The sequence below is a fragment of the Bos mutus genome, chromosome 11 (assembly GCF_027580195.1).
Source record: "Bos mutus isolate GX-2022 chromosome 11, NWIPB_WYAK_1.1, whole genome shotgun sequence".
Taxonomy (NCBI): Eukaryota; Metazoa; Chordata; class Mammalia; order Artiodactyla; family Bovidae; genus Bos; species Bos mutus.
In genome coordinates this window covers 80,690,480-80,705,718 of record NC_091627.1, presented here as the reverse complement: position 1 = coordinate 80,705,718, position 15,239 = coordinate 80,690,480, and the positions used below count along the sequence as shown (strand labels likewise).

General features: G+C 37.9%; 1 protein-coding gene across 6 annotated transcripts in view; it reads right to left on the bottom strand.

The window, feature by feature from the left end:
- The window catches only part of THADA (THADA armadillo repeat containing), a 335,542-nt gene that overhangs the window by 315,552 nt on the left and 4,751 nt on the right, over nt 1–15,239 (bottom strand). For all 6 annotated transcript variants that reach the window (XM_070379666.1, XM_070379662.1, XM_070379664.1 and 3 more), the window contains 9 exons: nt 14,449–14,579; nt 11,868–12,019; nt 11,718–11,750; nt 11,422–11,470; nt 8,062–8,243; nt 5,792–5,886; nt 4,268–4,488; nt 2,596–3,293; nt 705–856 (listed from right to left, as the gene is read on the bottom strand). In XM_070379666.1, the coding sequence (XP_070235767.1) occupies nt 705–856; nt 2,596–3,293; nt 4,268–4,488; nt 5,792–5,886; nt 8,062–8,243; nt 11,422–11,470; nt 11,718–11,750; nt 11,868–12,019; nt 14,449–14,579 (1,713 nt within the window). The remainder of the gene's footprint in view (nt 1–704; nt 857–2,595; nt 3,294–4,267; nt 4,489–5,791; nt 5,887–8,061; nt 8,244–11,421; nt 11,471–11,717; nt 11,751–11,867; nt 12,020–14,448; nt 14,580–15,239) is intronic.

The window sequence follows — 15,239 nt, the reverse complement described above, 5'->3', positions numbered from 1 at the left end:
TTACAAAAGTTAAAAATCTTAAAGATTCTTATTCCACAGTAATGTTTAACTACATTCCTTTTCCTCAGTGACCGTTCTGCCCCAGCACCACATCACCTCACTCTCCAATTATTGCCATGAACTTCTCACTGGTCTCTGGGTTCTTTTTGCTCCCACTCTGAAAATTCATCTCTGTTTCCATTCATGCCACTTTCCTGGCTGAAGGTGGAATGACTCTGGCTCCCAGTTACCAACTGGATAAAACCTGAAGTCTTCAGCCTAGCACTGAATGCATCCATAAAATGGACAAAGGACTCCATTCTTGCCAAACAATGTCCTTAGTCACCCTCCAGTCCTTGTTTACTTGCGTCCTTCCAGTTTGAGTGGGCAGTAGGGCTTCCCTGCCTCGAATCACTTTCCTACTCAGCCATCACCTATACTCAGACGAGTCTCTTCTTCTAAGCTTTCCAAGTTCTTATGCATAAAGATACACTTGTGCTATTTTTAAAAGACTTTCCAGTTGTCTTATGAAGGTTTTCTTATTCCCTAAACTAAACTTTAAGTAGCCCAAGTGCAATGTCTACATGCTTCACATCCTTCTTATGGAGCCTTAAAATAGCGTGGGCATAATGTTGGGGGCTTCCATATTGCATGCTATTAATAAATGAATAAACGAATCAGGGATCTACTGCATGTATGAATTCCCAATTACATTGTTCACTTACTTGGCAGTGCTGATGAATTAAGCCTTGCTTTATTCTTGCACTGGACACAAGGTCCCTCCAGGCATCAGTTGCAGACTGAAGATGTCCATGAGCTCGAGCTGTTCTTAGACAAGCCATCAAAGCTCCCAGAGCCCCTCTGCTGTCATAAGATCCTAAGGATGGAAAAGATTACTGTTGACTCAAAAACACAGCAACAAAGACCACCACTGTGCTATTAACAACTTCAACAATTCCCATGTTTCCCATTAACATTGTTATTTCATGAAGTAAAAATTGTATTTTTAGCTAAACTCTAACATGAATTAATGTTCCTATTATAAAATCATTATTTAAAAGGATTTAATAGGTCTTATGTCAATATTGTAAACTGAATCCACTTATTGTTAACTTTAAGAAATCATAATTTTTGGCTGATCTTTTTACCTTTTCCTTGACAGTTAGAAAATAAACCAGGAAAAAAAAAAAAAAAAAAACAGGAAAAAAAATCAGGTTTAATTTAATCAGAAATATTTAAAACAATAAAAATAACTAAAATGATTTTCAGCCAAAAATAAGAAAAACACTTCTGTGGCTAAACACCATTATTTCTCTAAAAACAAACACCGAACCTCTCTGTATATCTTGGAGTTACTGTGTCTTCTTAGTAAAGAAGATAAAAGAGGATCACAAAGACCCTGATGCTTTCAGAGGCCAGGACATCAGCTGTTACTAACAGGACAGGGAGCTCTGGGCTCACAGGAGACCTTGATTTAATATAAAGACTGTCTAGCTTCAGAACAGACTCATGGATCCTCAGCTTTAGATGGCTTCTCAAAAATGCAAGAGGGATCATTGTTAAAGATTATAAATAATGGCTCATTTCTATGTACAGGAATCAAATCTTCCAGCTAGCTCATGGCTACTCTTTGAAGGATTGAAAGAATAACTTAAATTTTATTTGGTAATAACCTTAAAATGTGATGGAGGGTACCTATTCCCACTGCATTAAACAGAATATAATAAATGTAAGCTTTACATGATGAATCAGGATCATTGTTTTATACATTAATTACTAAATTATGCTTTAATGCAGTGATTTCTTCAAAGTTACTGAATTCCAGTGGGATGTATATACTTATTCTCAACAGCCAGAGAGAGTTTTTTCCTGAGGTCATGCTTCTAAATTTTTCTCTCTTTCCTAGAGACAAGTACTTACTACTGCTAATTTACCTATCTTTAACCTTGCCTACCAGAGAAGGCAATGGCAACCCACTCCAGTACTCTTGCCTGGAAAATCCCATGGACGGAGGAGCCTGGTAGGCTGCAGTCCATGGGGTCGCTAAGAGTCGGACACGACTGAGCGACTTCACTTTCACTTTTCACTTTCATGCATTGGAGAAGGAAATGGCAACCCACTCCAGTGTTCTTGCCTGGAGAATCCCAGGGACGGGGGAGCCTGGTGGCTGCCGTCTATGGGGTCGCACAGAGTTGGACACGAATGAAGTGACTTAGCAGCAGCAGCAGCAGCAACCTTGCCTACATCAATTTGTAATTACTATCTCAACCACCTGAAAGTAAATTATATAAAACACACAAACATCTACTCCAGACTGACAACCAAATAATAAAAACTTGATAAAATGAATTAAAACCTAGTAATAAAGGAAACCTCATAATCATAACTGCAATCAATCTTTAGCTTGCAGAAATGACATTAGCCCAAAAACCTATTTGGCTTGATATAGAAACATTCATTTCAATACAAAATTTCTATCTTTAATATCCTCCTTTACTATTTATAGACATGGTAATATTAAAATTTGAATATGGCCAACATCTGCCTCTATAATAGGTACCTCTATTTCAGCAGCTTAACTAGAAATTACTAAAACAAAAAAATTCATTTTCTTACCAGTTTTAGCATCAGCAGAAGTCTGAAGAATCTTTACCATATAGCTTAAGCTCTCAGGGTTGCAGTTCAGTAATTTTGGCAAGTAATAATCAATCACATAAGATTTCTGATCCAGATTTCCTTCACACAGTACACAAAGAAGAGGAGAAACCCAAGTCTCGTGCCACTTGTCAATCCAAGTGCTGTCGACAGCCTGGGATTTCAAACGACTCTTATGATTTTTAAACATGGTTTCCAAGAGGTCACTTGCGTAAGGCACCAGAGACTGGTCCCCCATCACCTCTAAGATTTGCGATGGAATGGTTTTAGCTAATGCCAAAATATGGTCAATTCCTATCAAGTCTACTAAACAACCAAGGCATGTGTACTTTCCTTTACTATGCCATTCCAATCGCAGAAGACTCTCGGTCAGTTCAAAAATGAAACGATCAGCAGACAAATCTGAACCTGACTCTTCTACAGTGAGCTGGTGCATTTGGAGAATATTTCTGAATATGATTTTGGTTTGGTGTCTCAAAGCATCCAGTGGATGTTCCCAGTGGGTATAGACATAGTCCAAAAGCCTCCTAACCACATCTGCATTCCCATTCAGGTTGTCCTTTAGGCTTGGGGAACTTGAGTCAAGGACTTGTATAGCTGAATTAGTCCAAGATGCCAAAATCCTAGACAGAAACATTTCCAGGGTTGACTCCTTGATCCTGAAGAAAAATAAGGCAGGTTAGTATAAACTGACAAATAAAAGGAGTCTAATTCTATAATCATTTAGACCTTAAAAATATAAAGAATGACCATAAAATTGAATTATCATTATATTTACAACAAAAATACAACACAGCCAAAACAAATCTCAAATCTTTCCATTTTGTAAAAGTTAATCCAAAAAAGCACCCAAGGAAACGTGGTTCATTATTTTAACTGTGGTGATGTTTCACAGGTGTTTAAAAATGTACTCAGGGGCCAGGGAGGGGGAATATTAGAGTGAATCAGCTTTCTCTGGGCATAAATGAAATTATTCTAAAGTTGATTATGGTGGGAGTTGTACAACCCTATAAATATACTGAAGAAAAATAACTGAAATTGCACAATTTAAGTAGGTGAATTGTATGGAATGTAAATTACACCTCAATATAGCTGTTCAATGACTTTAAAATGTACATAACTTACATTAAAACACACACACACACACAAAATACAATCCAACGAAGTCAGAGACCTCATTACAGTTCTGGCTTGGGTGCTTGTAGGTAATATGCTGTTAGGTAAGCATTTACTTTGCTAAGCTTCATTTTACCCATTCAATAGATTGGGTTTCCTATCCTATCTATCAGACATGTGAGGATCGAACTGAACTACCTATGTTGATGTTATTCATAAACTCAAAAGCTTTATCCATACACAAATATTTATGGTTTTTAAAAACGCTTACATAAGAGACTGAGTGCTAAAATTAATTTGACAAATTGTCACAAGTTAACCTGCCCTAAAATTTCTCTCTCTCTGTGCCATCATCCCATCTTCTGTTCTACTCTCACACCCACTTCATTCTCTACACATATCTCCTTTTTAATTTAAGATTACCCTGACCACTTTTCACTGAATTACTAAGCAAGCTAACTTAACTGCCGTCTTATAAATGTCTGACAAGCAAAGCAAAATACGAGACTAAACTCACTGTGAACTCAAGGTGAACAAAACACGCACAGTATTCAGGAGCAGGGCCTCCCCACTGGGGCCCATCCTCCCCTCCTGCCAGTCCAACATAGTGAGTGTCCCCTGACACAGGAAGAGGAGAGCTGATGGGGGGACATCAGCACAACAAAGGCTCTTGCAGCAGCTCAAAAGCCACTCGGGGGCGCTGGTGGGGTCCACGGAACGGAGAAGCACACTGCTTATCTGCAAAATACAACAGAGCTGATACACATAAAGCCTCTAAAACTTTCCAGAGATACTTCAAAATATAAATGCAAAATGCTCTCCCCCCTGAAACATACTAGGAAAAACAGCTGAACCTAAAGGCAAAAAGTCACAAGAGTTAAAATTATTATACCAAAAGGAAAAAAATTGAATCTAAGTATATGAACCCTTTTGCTGGTCTGAATGTACTGGGCGAGCACAACACATTGCCCCCTGCAGGTGGATAAGCGTACTAACTGATGCTTTTTTTAGAGGTGGTTTGAGAAATTCAAATTTTTAAACTTTATCCTACTTTGTGTGAGCTCATAAAACAGTACACATCTATTTTGCATAAAGTAATTCTGCTCTTAGTAAAGAACTAAAATAAGTTTCCTCAATAAGAAAAAAATACTGCTAGTACTAAATCCAAGAATTATGGCCCAAATTATGAAATACACTTTCCATATAATCAAATTCACTGAACAACTAACTGATTCTAGTGCAATATCTGGGTTAGTCTTAAGAAAAATAACATATTTACCAAAAAGTTATTACCAAATATACCTATACATCAATCTCTGCATAATTTTTTTTTTCAGTTCCACCAGTTTATTGCTACCAACCCATGTCCCTCCACCCTCCTCATGCATGAGTACTCAGTCATGTAACCCCATGGACTGCACCCCACCAGGCTCCTCTGTCCATGGACTTTTTCAGGCAAGAATACTGGAGTGGGTTGCCATTTCCTTCTCCATCTGTATAATTTTAATGTTATAAATATCTTTTATGATACTGAGAGATGGAACTGAAAACAATGCTAGAAAAAAACAAGGATATATACCCAAAAATGTTGACAATGATCATCTTCATGAAATGGATTTACATGTGACTATTATTGCCTTCTTTCTGCTTTATCCAAATTTTTGAAACTGTCACTTATTTTCTTTATTATTTATGTGGCTGTGTTGGGTCTTAGTTGCACCATGCAGGATCTTTTGCTGAGGCTCAAGGGCTCTCTAGTTATCGCATGGAGGCTCAGTATTGCAGTGTGTGGGCTTGGCTGCTCCTTGGCACGTGGGATCTTTAGTTCCCCAATCAGGGATTGAACCTATGTCCCCTGTATTGCAAAGTAAACTCTGAACCACTGGACTGCCAGGGAAGTCCCAAGACTGTCACTCATTATAAGAGAAAAGGATAATCAGAAAGACTACGAAAAAAAATGTTTTAATTCACTCTCTATAAATATTTTTAAAACATGTTTAACTATCAACAAAGTACAATCCTAAAAAGGACATGTACTTACCAAATCAGGAATCTTTTCAGGTGGATGAAACATAGCCTTAATAAAAAGAATAACAGCTAATCCAGATGTACTCTGAATTGTCTGTAAGAGACCATCTATTTGCAAAAAAAGCAGAAAGCATGTATTAAATGATGATAGACACTGTGGTATAATAGAAAGAGTACATGCTGTGGGGCCAGAGAGTACTGGGTGCAATTTCTAGCTTGACCACTTACTAGGTGAATAAGACTAGATTAAGTTATTTTACTTTCCAGGGATTCAGTTTTCTCTTCCGTAAATTGAGGAAAAAATAACTATCTGACACAATTGTTGTAAGGTTGAAATAGATAATGAACATAAAGGCTTCTATGCTCAGCACACAAATACTCAATCCAAACATCCCCCCTCTCTTCCTCTCCATCTACTGCCTCCCAGCACATGCCCCAGCAGTACCTCCTGGCCCCTCTCTTCCACTGCTGTGTGTGCATCTCAACTCCCATGCACATTACTTTTTCTGAAAGTGATCTCAGGGCTTGTGTAAAGAGCCTACATCAGTACTAATTACAAACTCTGCTCTCACTGGCACTGTGCCCAATGTAACCAAACAACGCTGGCGTACTTCTTTTCATTATCTATTAGCCTCTGGTTTGTAAGAAAGTATACAAAATAATACAGTGGGTTATTCAACATGGGGTAAGAATTATGAATAGCTACTATAAACGATCTTCCAAAAATTTATTCTGCCCTTCATCCCACAGTTGTTAACTATGACTTTGATTGGGACATCCATGTGTCCAGGCAAAGACAGGCTACCTGTCTCCTCAATCTTCCTTACAACTGAAGGTACCAGAGGACGATTCAGGCCAATGGAATATAAGTAGAAATCTTTTGGCTATTTTTTTTTCTTTCAGATTAAAGGTAAAGATGTAACTGGTCCTCTTTCCTGCCCTGAATACAGACAAGAGGTGTGGAGGTAGAGTAGTCATATAGTAACCAAGAAACAGCAAACATGTGGATGAAAGCCAACATACTGAAGACGGCAAAGCAGAAAGGCAGAAATGTTCCATCCATTTAAAAAAATGTGATATGTCCTTTAATTACAGGTGCCCCCTTCGCCCTTTTCTTCTTGTTATAATTTCTGTTGAAGAACTCTGGCCTTTTAACCTGTATTGCTGCTGCTGCTGCTGCTAAGTCGCTTCAGTCGTGTCCGACTCTGTGCAACCCCAGAGATGGCAGCCCACCAGGTTCCCCCATCCCTGGGGTTTTCCAGGCAAGAACACTGGAGCAGGTTGCTATTTCCTTCTCCAATGCATGAGAGTGAAAAGTGAAAGTGAAGTCGCTCAGTCGTGTCCGACTCTTAGCGACCCCATGGACTGTGGCCCACCAGGCTCCTCCGTCCATGGGATTTTCCAGGCAAGAGTACTGGAGTGGGGTGCCATTGCCTTCTCCGTTTAACCTGTACAGTTTCCCACAATCTGGATGTTTGTTTACCCCTACTGCAATTCAACACATCCTTCTGTCCTCTGTAATTCATGCAAACTAGCAGGTGACTGAGAGACAGATCAGTCTCAAGTTCAATCCCTTTGGGAAAAACTACAAGTGGTAAAATCAAGACCACAAAGCAAGAGGCACGTGTTATCTGGTTGTCTCCTTCTGTAATGTTAATAGCCATTGATGCTTAATGCCCATCTTAAGTCACTGGGAGTTACAGAAGGGTGATATTCTAACTCTATCATTTCAGCTTCTTGGTTGAAATACTTAAAAAAAAAAAAAGACATTTTCTCTCATTAATCACTTGGTTTCCTGGTGGTACAGATCATATGGACAGAATCAACCTGAGACATAAGGAGGAAGAATGACCCCACAGGGACCACGGGCATGATTTGAAGGAAGCACCCGCTGCTAAGGAAAAATGTACAGGTTACACTAAACTTTCCAGATCTTACCTTCAGATTTGGAAATTTCTCAAGAATTTTCTTTCACTTTTTAAAGTCTGTGGCTTTTCAACACTAAGGCTGTTAAGTTTTCTGCTTTGTATGCAATACACACACGCACATACGCACATACACACACACACACATTTAGAAAAGTCCTGCAGTGTTATCCCGATAAGTTGAACTGGTATCTTTGAAAGAAAAAGTATTAAAACCTTATAATCCAGGATCTTTCCGCACTTTGAGGGGTTGAGGGAAAGGAAGTTCTATTATCACAGCTAAGTATTGAATATCTCATACCATTAGAAGTGAAAACAGATTAACAATTATAATCATCACTGTATGTTTTATACTTACCATCACTTAAAAAGTTGGTAAACATACTCAGCAGTCCACACATACTTTGCCAGGTAGGAGAATTCTTCAAATGAAGTCTCTGGAAACCCTGTACTTTCTGTACTAACATCACCGAAACTCTAATGCTCACCAACAAGTCATTCATCAACCGCGTTTGAACAATATGATTCCCAGCCAATTTTCTACAACAAAGAAAAGACAGTATTACAAAAGAAAAGTCAAAATGTCACCTCTTTTCTCACCAAAATAATTCCTCATCAAACAGCCAAAATCAATTTTAGATTATAATCCCTTTTTCTCAGCTAATGACTAACTTCATTTCTTCTTTTTAAGAGTAAAAATAACAAATCAAGAATAAATGACACAATTTTAAAATCTGAATACTCCCTAACTTTAGAATTTCCTTGACCTAACTTCCAAAATGCTGTTAGATTTTCTCCTATTTCACTTTTTTCATGCTTCTGAGACAACATGGCTAATTCATCCTCTTCTCCCTGATGTCCTTACATTAGATTTCACCACAACTCAGTCTTTACCTCTTCTGTCCATCTAACTCACTCCCTTGATGCTAAGTTCATTTATCTCATAAGCTTTAAATTATAATCTATATGCTGACAATTCCCCAATTTTCATCTCCAGCCCAGACCTCTCTTCCTAATTCCAGACTTGTATGTACAACTTTGTATTCAGTATCTTCACCTGGATGTCTGACACACTTATCTGCAACTCCACACTCGCTCCACCTGCTAGAATCTCTATCCTACAGAAAATGCAATTTTCCTTGACTCCTTTCCCACTCATCTTATCTGTAAGAAAATCCTGTGGTTCTACCTTCAAAACACATCCATTATCAGACCACCTCCACTGCTACTCCCAGCCACTCTCATCTCTCCCTCACTGTTACTGCCAGAGTCTGAACTAGTCTCCCAGCTTCCATGCCTGCCACTTGCAGTCTGTCCTCAACATAGCAGAATGCAAGAGTGATATTAAAAGAAAAAACAGGGAAAACGGTTTGGGGGTTCCTCAAATAGTTACACATAGAATATTTATATGATCCAGCAATTCTACTCCTAAGTATACACGGAGAAAACTAAAAGTAGAGACTCAAACTGTTATTTATATATCAATGTTTATAGCAGCATTATTCACATTAACCAAAAGACAGAAACAACCCAAATGTTTATCAACAATCAAGTGCATAAACAAAATATGGTCTATGCATACAATGGAATATGATTTCACCATAAAAAGGAGTGAAATTCTGAAACAAGCTACAACAAAGATTAACCTTTAAAACATTATAAGTCAGACAAAAAAGACAAATACTATATCCCACTTATTTGAGGTATCCAGAATTCAAAGAGACAGAAAGTAGAATAGAGGCTACCAGGGGATTTGGGAAGAAATAAAAAGACAGTGAATTTTCTTTTGGATACATTGAATCTGAGGCACCTGTAAAAGATGCAAGTTGAGATGTCCAGAAGACAACCACTAAAGCAGTCTACCACTTCGAGAAGAGATCTAACTTGGAGTGATAAATCTGGGCATCCTAAGTATAGCGATGTAGGTGACACCAAAAAAGTGGACAATACTAAGCAGTCAAAACAAACAGAATGGAAAGGACAGAACTCACACTGAAGAGATGAGCAGAGAAAGAGAAGCTTAAAGGGGACGAGAAGGAGCTCCAGGTAAGGCAAAAGAGATCTTGGGTTAAAGATGGCACACAGGTGTTACTTTTACTCTCCCCTCAGAGCCTCCCTAAACCACAGCCAAGGGATTTACAACATTAAAAGATATTACACAAGGGCAACAAACAGACAACAAGATAACACTAAAATTTAAGTAGCAGATGGATGAATGATAACTGACTTAACAGGATCAAGAATGATTCTGAATCCTAAGTCAGAGAACACACCCAGAGCAACCTGATTTGCAGCCCCTAAAGGCTAAAAAATTGTTGCCACCAGGTGCTCCTTGACATGAAGGAAAATGTAGGGATGAAAACAGGAAGAGTGGTTACAAGTCTGTTGAAGAAGAATGCCAACTCTGGGCCATCCCTCCCAGCTAGCAAACATTCCTTGGTTTTACCTCTAGGGACGGTAAAACAGCAAGTGACTGGACAGGAAGAGAACACACAAAGTTAAGGCAATGATACCATATTGCAAGCAGGAGAATTAGGAAAATATCTGCACAATAAATGCTAAATGTCAAGATCTCAGCTTTATTCCCTCACTCAGCAACCAGAATATTAAGTCAATGGTTTGAAAGGTTCTTCCTTGGCAAATCCATTACCCATGCAAAAAAGACCTAAAGATACTGACATCAAGGGTTTCCCAAAGAAACAGGCCAGCTAGACCAGACTTCAATAAAGCCTAAAATCAACCCCATCCATACGTGTGTGTGTGTGTGTGCTTAGTCATTCAGTCATGTCCAACTCTTTGCAACCCCATGGATTGCAGCCCACCAGGCTCCTCTGTCCATGGGGATTCTCCAAGAAAGAATACTGGAGTGGGTTGCCATGCCCTCCTCCAGAGGATTTTCCCAACCCAGGGATTAAACCCAGATCTCCTGCACTGCAGGTGGATTCTTTACTGTCTGAGCCACCAGGGAAGCCCAATCCGTATGTACGGAGGTTCAAATCAAGTCTCGGTGCCCCAGTCTTAAATGAGCACTCAGACAAGGCTTACCAGACTTCCAAGGAAAGCTTCTGGCAACAAACATAGTGACCAAAAGCAGCAAACAAAAAAACAGCTTGAAAGAAACAGAGACCTATGTAAAGATATGAAAACTTTAAAAAAAGAAAACTCTACTATTAATATCCTCAGAGAGATAACAGAACATATGTCATCTATGAAATAACAACAGGATGCTATGAAAAAGAAACACTCAGTAAAGAAAAGAACTCTTCCCTTTCTCATTTATTCTCATAACTTATTTGATTTTTTTAAATAAAATATCAAATCTCAAAAAATAAACTTAAATAATTACATCTAATATTAATGGAGAGGGATGGAAAGAAGTACACCCTGGACCCTTCTTAAAAATTTCCTTGTACAAAGACAAGGCGTGTGTGCATGCTAAGTCGCATCAGTCATGTCTGACTCTTTGCGACCCCGAGGACTGTAGCCCACCAGGGTCCTCTGTCCATGGAATTCTCCAGGCAAGATTACTGGAGTGGGTTGCCACGCCCTGCTTCGGGGGGGTTTCCCGACCCAAGGATAGAACCCGGGTCTCCTGCGGCTCCCACACTGCAAGCAGATTCTTTACCACTCAGCCACCACGGAAGCCCGTACAAAGATAAAGTACCACTGCAAATGTGCATATGCAACATGCACAGGCATGAAGACATGTAACACTTGCCTGTTTTCTTCTGAGATTTCAATTAAACTCTTCTGTAGGAAATGAAGCACTGAAACAAAAAGGACATAAGAAAAAATCAGAGTTTAAAACTGTGAACTCTGACTTCAGCACAAGAAAATATTTAAAATCACTGCTACCTAAAACGATATCATAAAAGTAGAAATTTAAAAGGAAGGAGCATAATATACCTTCATCATCTGTAGTAATCCACCCACCGTCAAGAAACTTAAAAGAATCAGCTACAAAACGACTTATACAAGCAGTCACCTCTCAGAATAAAATAAAATAGAACTTACCATTTTCAAGAAGATTATTAACACTTGATCTACCTGTGGGGAGAAAATTAACACTGGTAAGGAGTTTCAGAACTAAAATTAACACCATTCAAAACACTGATGGAATGACAGATGTTAGCCAGAAAAAGTACCAGAAAAAAGCTAGCTTACCCAAGTCGAAGTTTTCCATACAGGAAGATATATTGTCAATAACTTTTCTGTAAGAGTACAGATCAGTACTCGTATTCAACTCTTCCTGAAGACGAGAAGTAAAACTTTGTGTAGCCTCAATTAGAAAAAATTCAGGTAGGCCATTTAGTGAGCTAGAAAAAGAACCAAATATTAAAAATTTGACAACCTTAGAGTATGTTCAAGGCAATGTTGGGAGGGAAGAGAATATTACAGATGAAGAAATATTGAACTATACCTTCAAAATACAGTCAGAGAATAACTGCATACCACTATCATTGGGACTCCTTGGTCTATCATCTCTCCTCTGGTCTTCCTGTTTCCAACCTGCTTTGCTCCCTTTCCAAGGACTAACCTCAACAGAGCAGCCAGACTGATATTACTAAAACACCATTTATTCCTCTGCCTAAAACCATCCAACAATGTCTTTCTCAGTCAATGCAGTAGCCAAAGTGCTTACAATGACTTATGAGACTTTACACAATATGGCCCCCCATCATCTCTCTGGTTCATCTTGATCCTTGTTCACTTAGCTCTAGCTACACAGCCTTCCTCCATTCCAACAACATGCCAAAGTCTTTGTACTTGTTATTTCCTCCACCTGGAATTCTCTTCCCTCAAATATGCCAAAGATTATTCCCCATTCATCATTTCCTCATCCCTTTCAGGTCAGTCTCAAAGAACACCCTATCAATGATGCTAAACAAAGATATCTGAAAAGACTACTATATTTTACACTGTAGCCCTCACCCCCATCCTTGGGACTCCCTTTCCTACTTCTCTGCTTTGTTTCTTTATCCATAGCACTCATTCCCTCCTATATATTTTGCTTATTTTTCTATCTCCTGTCTTCCTCTTAGAAATAACCTCCATTCTGTCACATTCACTATGTCCCCAATGCCTAGAAGAACACTTGACACATAGTAGATAATCAGTAAAAATCTATTGAATGGGTAAATTAAATATAATGCCAATTTTACCACAGTTTATCTAAATTAACTTTTTTTTTTTTAAATTGACTCAACAATTCTAAAGTTTTTCTGGAAGGAAAAAATATTGAAAAATAGGAATATTGAGGAGTACAATTTAGCAATACCTATCAAAAATTTTGATAGGCATAAGTCTGGTCAAGAAATTTCACTTCTAGGAATTCATTTCAGAGAAATACACATATATAACTACATATACAACTAAGAATATCACTGTAGCATTAGTGGAATAATGAAAACTTGAAAGCAATCTATCAGTGGAGAAGAAATATGTAATATGGCACATATGAATTTCAGTGCATCCATATTATGGAGTATCTATAGCTGTTAGATAGAATGAGGACTTTTGCTGGAAATGTAAAATAGTGCAGCCATATGGAAAATTGCTTCCAATTTCCTTGGAAAATTAAAAATAGAGTTACCATATTCAGCAATCCCACTTCTGCATATATATCCAAAAGAACTGAAAGCAGGATCTCTAAGAGATATTTGCACACCTGTGTCCAAAAAGCAGCACTACTCACAACAGTCAAGAGGAAGAAGCAACCCAAATCTCTATCAGCAGGAATGGATGGACAATGTGCTATATAAATAAACAGAGTATGAATCAGCTTTAAAAGGAAGGAACGCGGTCATGTGTTACAACACGGATGAATCTTGAGGACATTAAGTTAGTCACAGAAAGATAAGTTCAAATATTCCACTTATACAGGGTACTACAGTAATCAAAACCATAGAAACAGAAAGAATAATGGTGGTTGCCAGGGACGAGGGGGAGAAGGAAATAAGGAGTTCTTGTTTAGCGAGTACAGTTTCAGTTTTATAAGATGAAAAAATTCTAGAGATCCACAGCATAATAATGTGAATACACTTAACACTACTGAACTAAACACTCAAAAATGGTTAGGATGGTAAATTTTATGTTATGTGGGGGATTTTTAACTACAACTAAAAAATAAAGACTATACTGACATGAAGATATCTCTAAGACATTCTTTAGTGAAGAATAACCTACGAAGAAACACCCAGAGTATAATCCCATTTATGTAAAAGCATGCATACACTAAATCCAGGGACAAGATCTAGAAAGAAACACCAAAATGTTAAGTAATAACCTTTACTAAGAAAAAAGAGAGGCCAGAAATAGTGCAGTGGAAAGCTCACTTTTTATTTTGTGTACTTCTATACAGCTTTAAGTTTTTACACTAAGCATATATTTCTATGTAATTAAAAACATTTAAACAAAAACAGATAGGACAGAGAGAAAAAAAACAGTAGGGTGACAGGTTTAAATTTAACCAATAATTACATTACATGGAAATGTACTAAACCAGGAGTCTGCAATAGCCTACAGCCTATTTTTTGAAGGTCTGTGACCTAAGAAGCCTTTTACATTTTTAAAGAATTATGACAAATGAATAAACAAAACAAAACAAAGACAAAATTGTATGAACGAAATTGCTAAGTGATATATTTCGTTTCAGTTTTACCAAAGAGGGAACCTTAAATACTAGTTACTTTCGGTCAAACTGAACATTTACAATGCCTAACTTTGCTTTCTTTTTTTTTCTTACCTTGCCAAGACTTTCTTCAAGGGATTCTTTAGATTCAAAGAAAGATAAATGCCTGCTAAAATATCCAAACAACTTCGAATAGTGGGATCACATGTGCCATTTTTATTTGCCTTCTCCAGTAAGGGCACAATCTATAATCCAAAAAATTCAAAGTTACAGTAATTTTTTTCTAATATCAAGTATAGAAAAGTAACATGGATTCAAATACTTTAAGTCTCAATTTTAATGTGTAATATTTTCCACACTACACTGTTTTAAACACCTATTTCAATATTTATTAACTTTTTTAAACCATGCCCCCAACACTCACTTTACCCTCCAGACCCACCTTCACTGAAAATTACTGACTTGTTAATGGCTTAAGGTACAGGAATTCTGTAGCATTACTGAAAACCAATGATACATTTAACTGCTTTCCAAAAAATACTATGCAGGTTCAAATGATAAATCCTAATATCAAAGGTAAGGACAATTTTTACATTTTGCGTTAACTTTTTAATGTATCTGCTAAAAAGTTTTGAAGATCCAGATAGATAAAAATATTTTTCTAATTTATCTCTACCAAAAAAGAATGCACTATTATCTCATAAGGACTTTCCTGGTGGCTCAGATGGTAAAGCGTCTGCCTACAATGCAGGAGACCTGGGTTCAATCCCTGGGTTGGGAAGATCTCCTGGAGAAGGAAATGGCAACCCACTCCAGTACTCTTGCCTGGAAAATTCCATGGACGGAGGAGCCTGGTAGGCTACAGTCTATGGGGTCGCAAAGAGTTGGACACGACTGAGCGACTT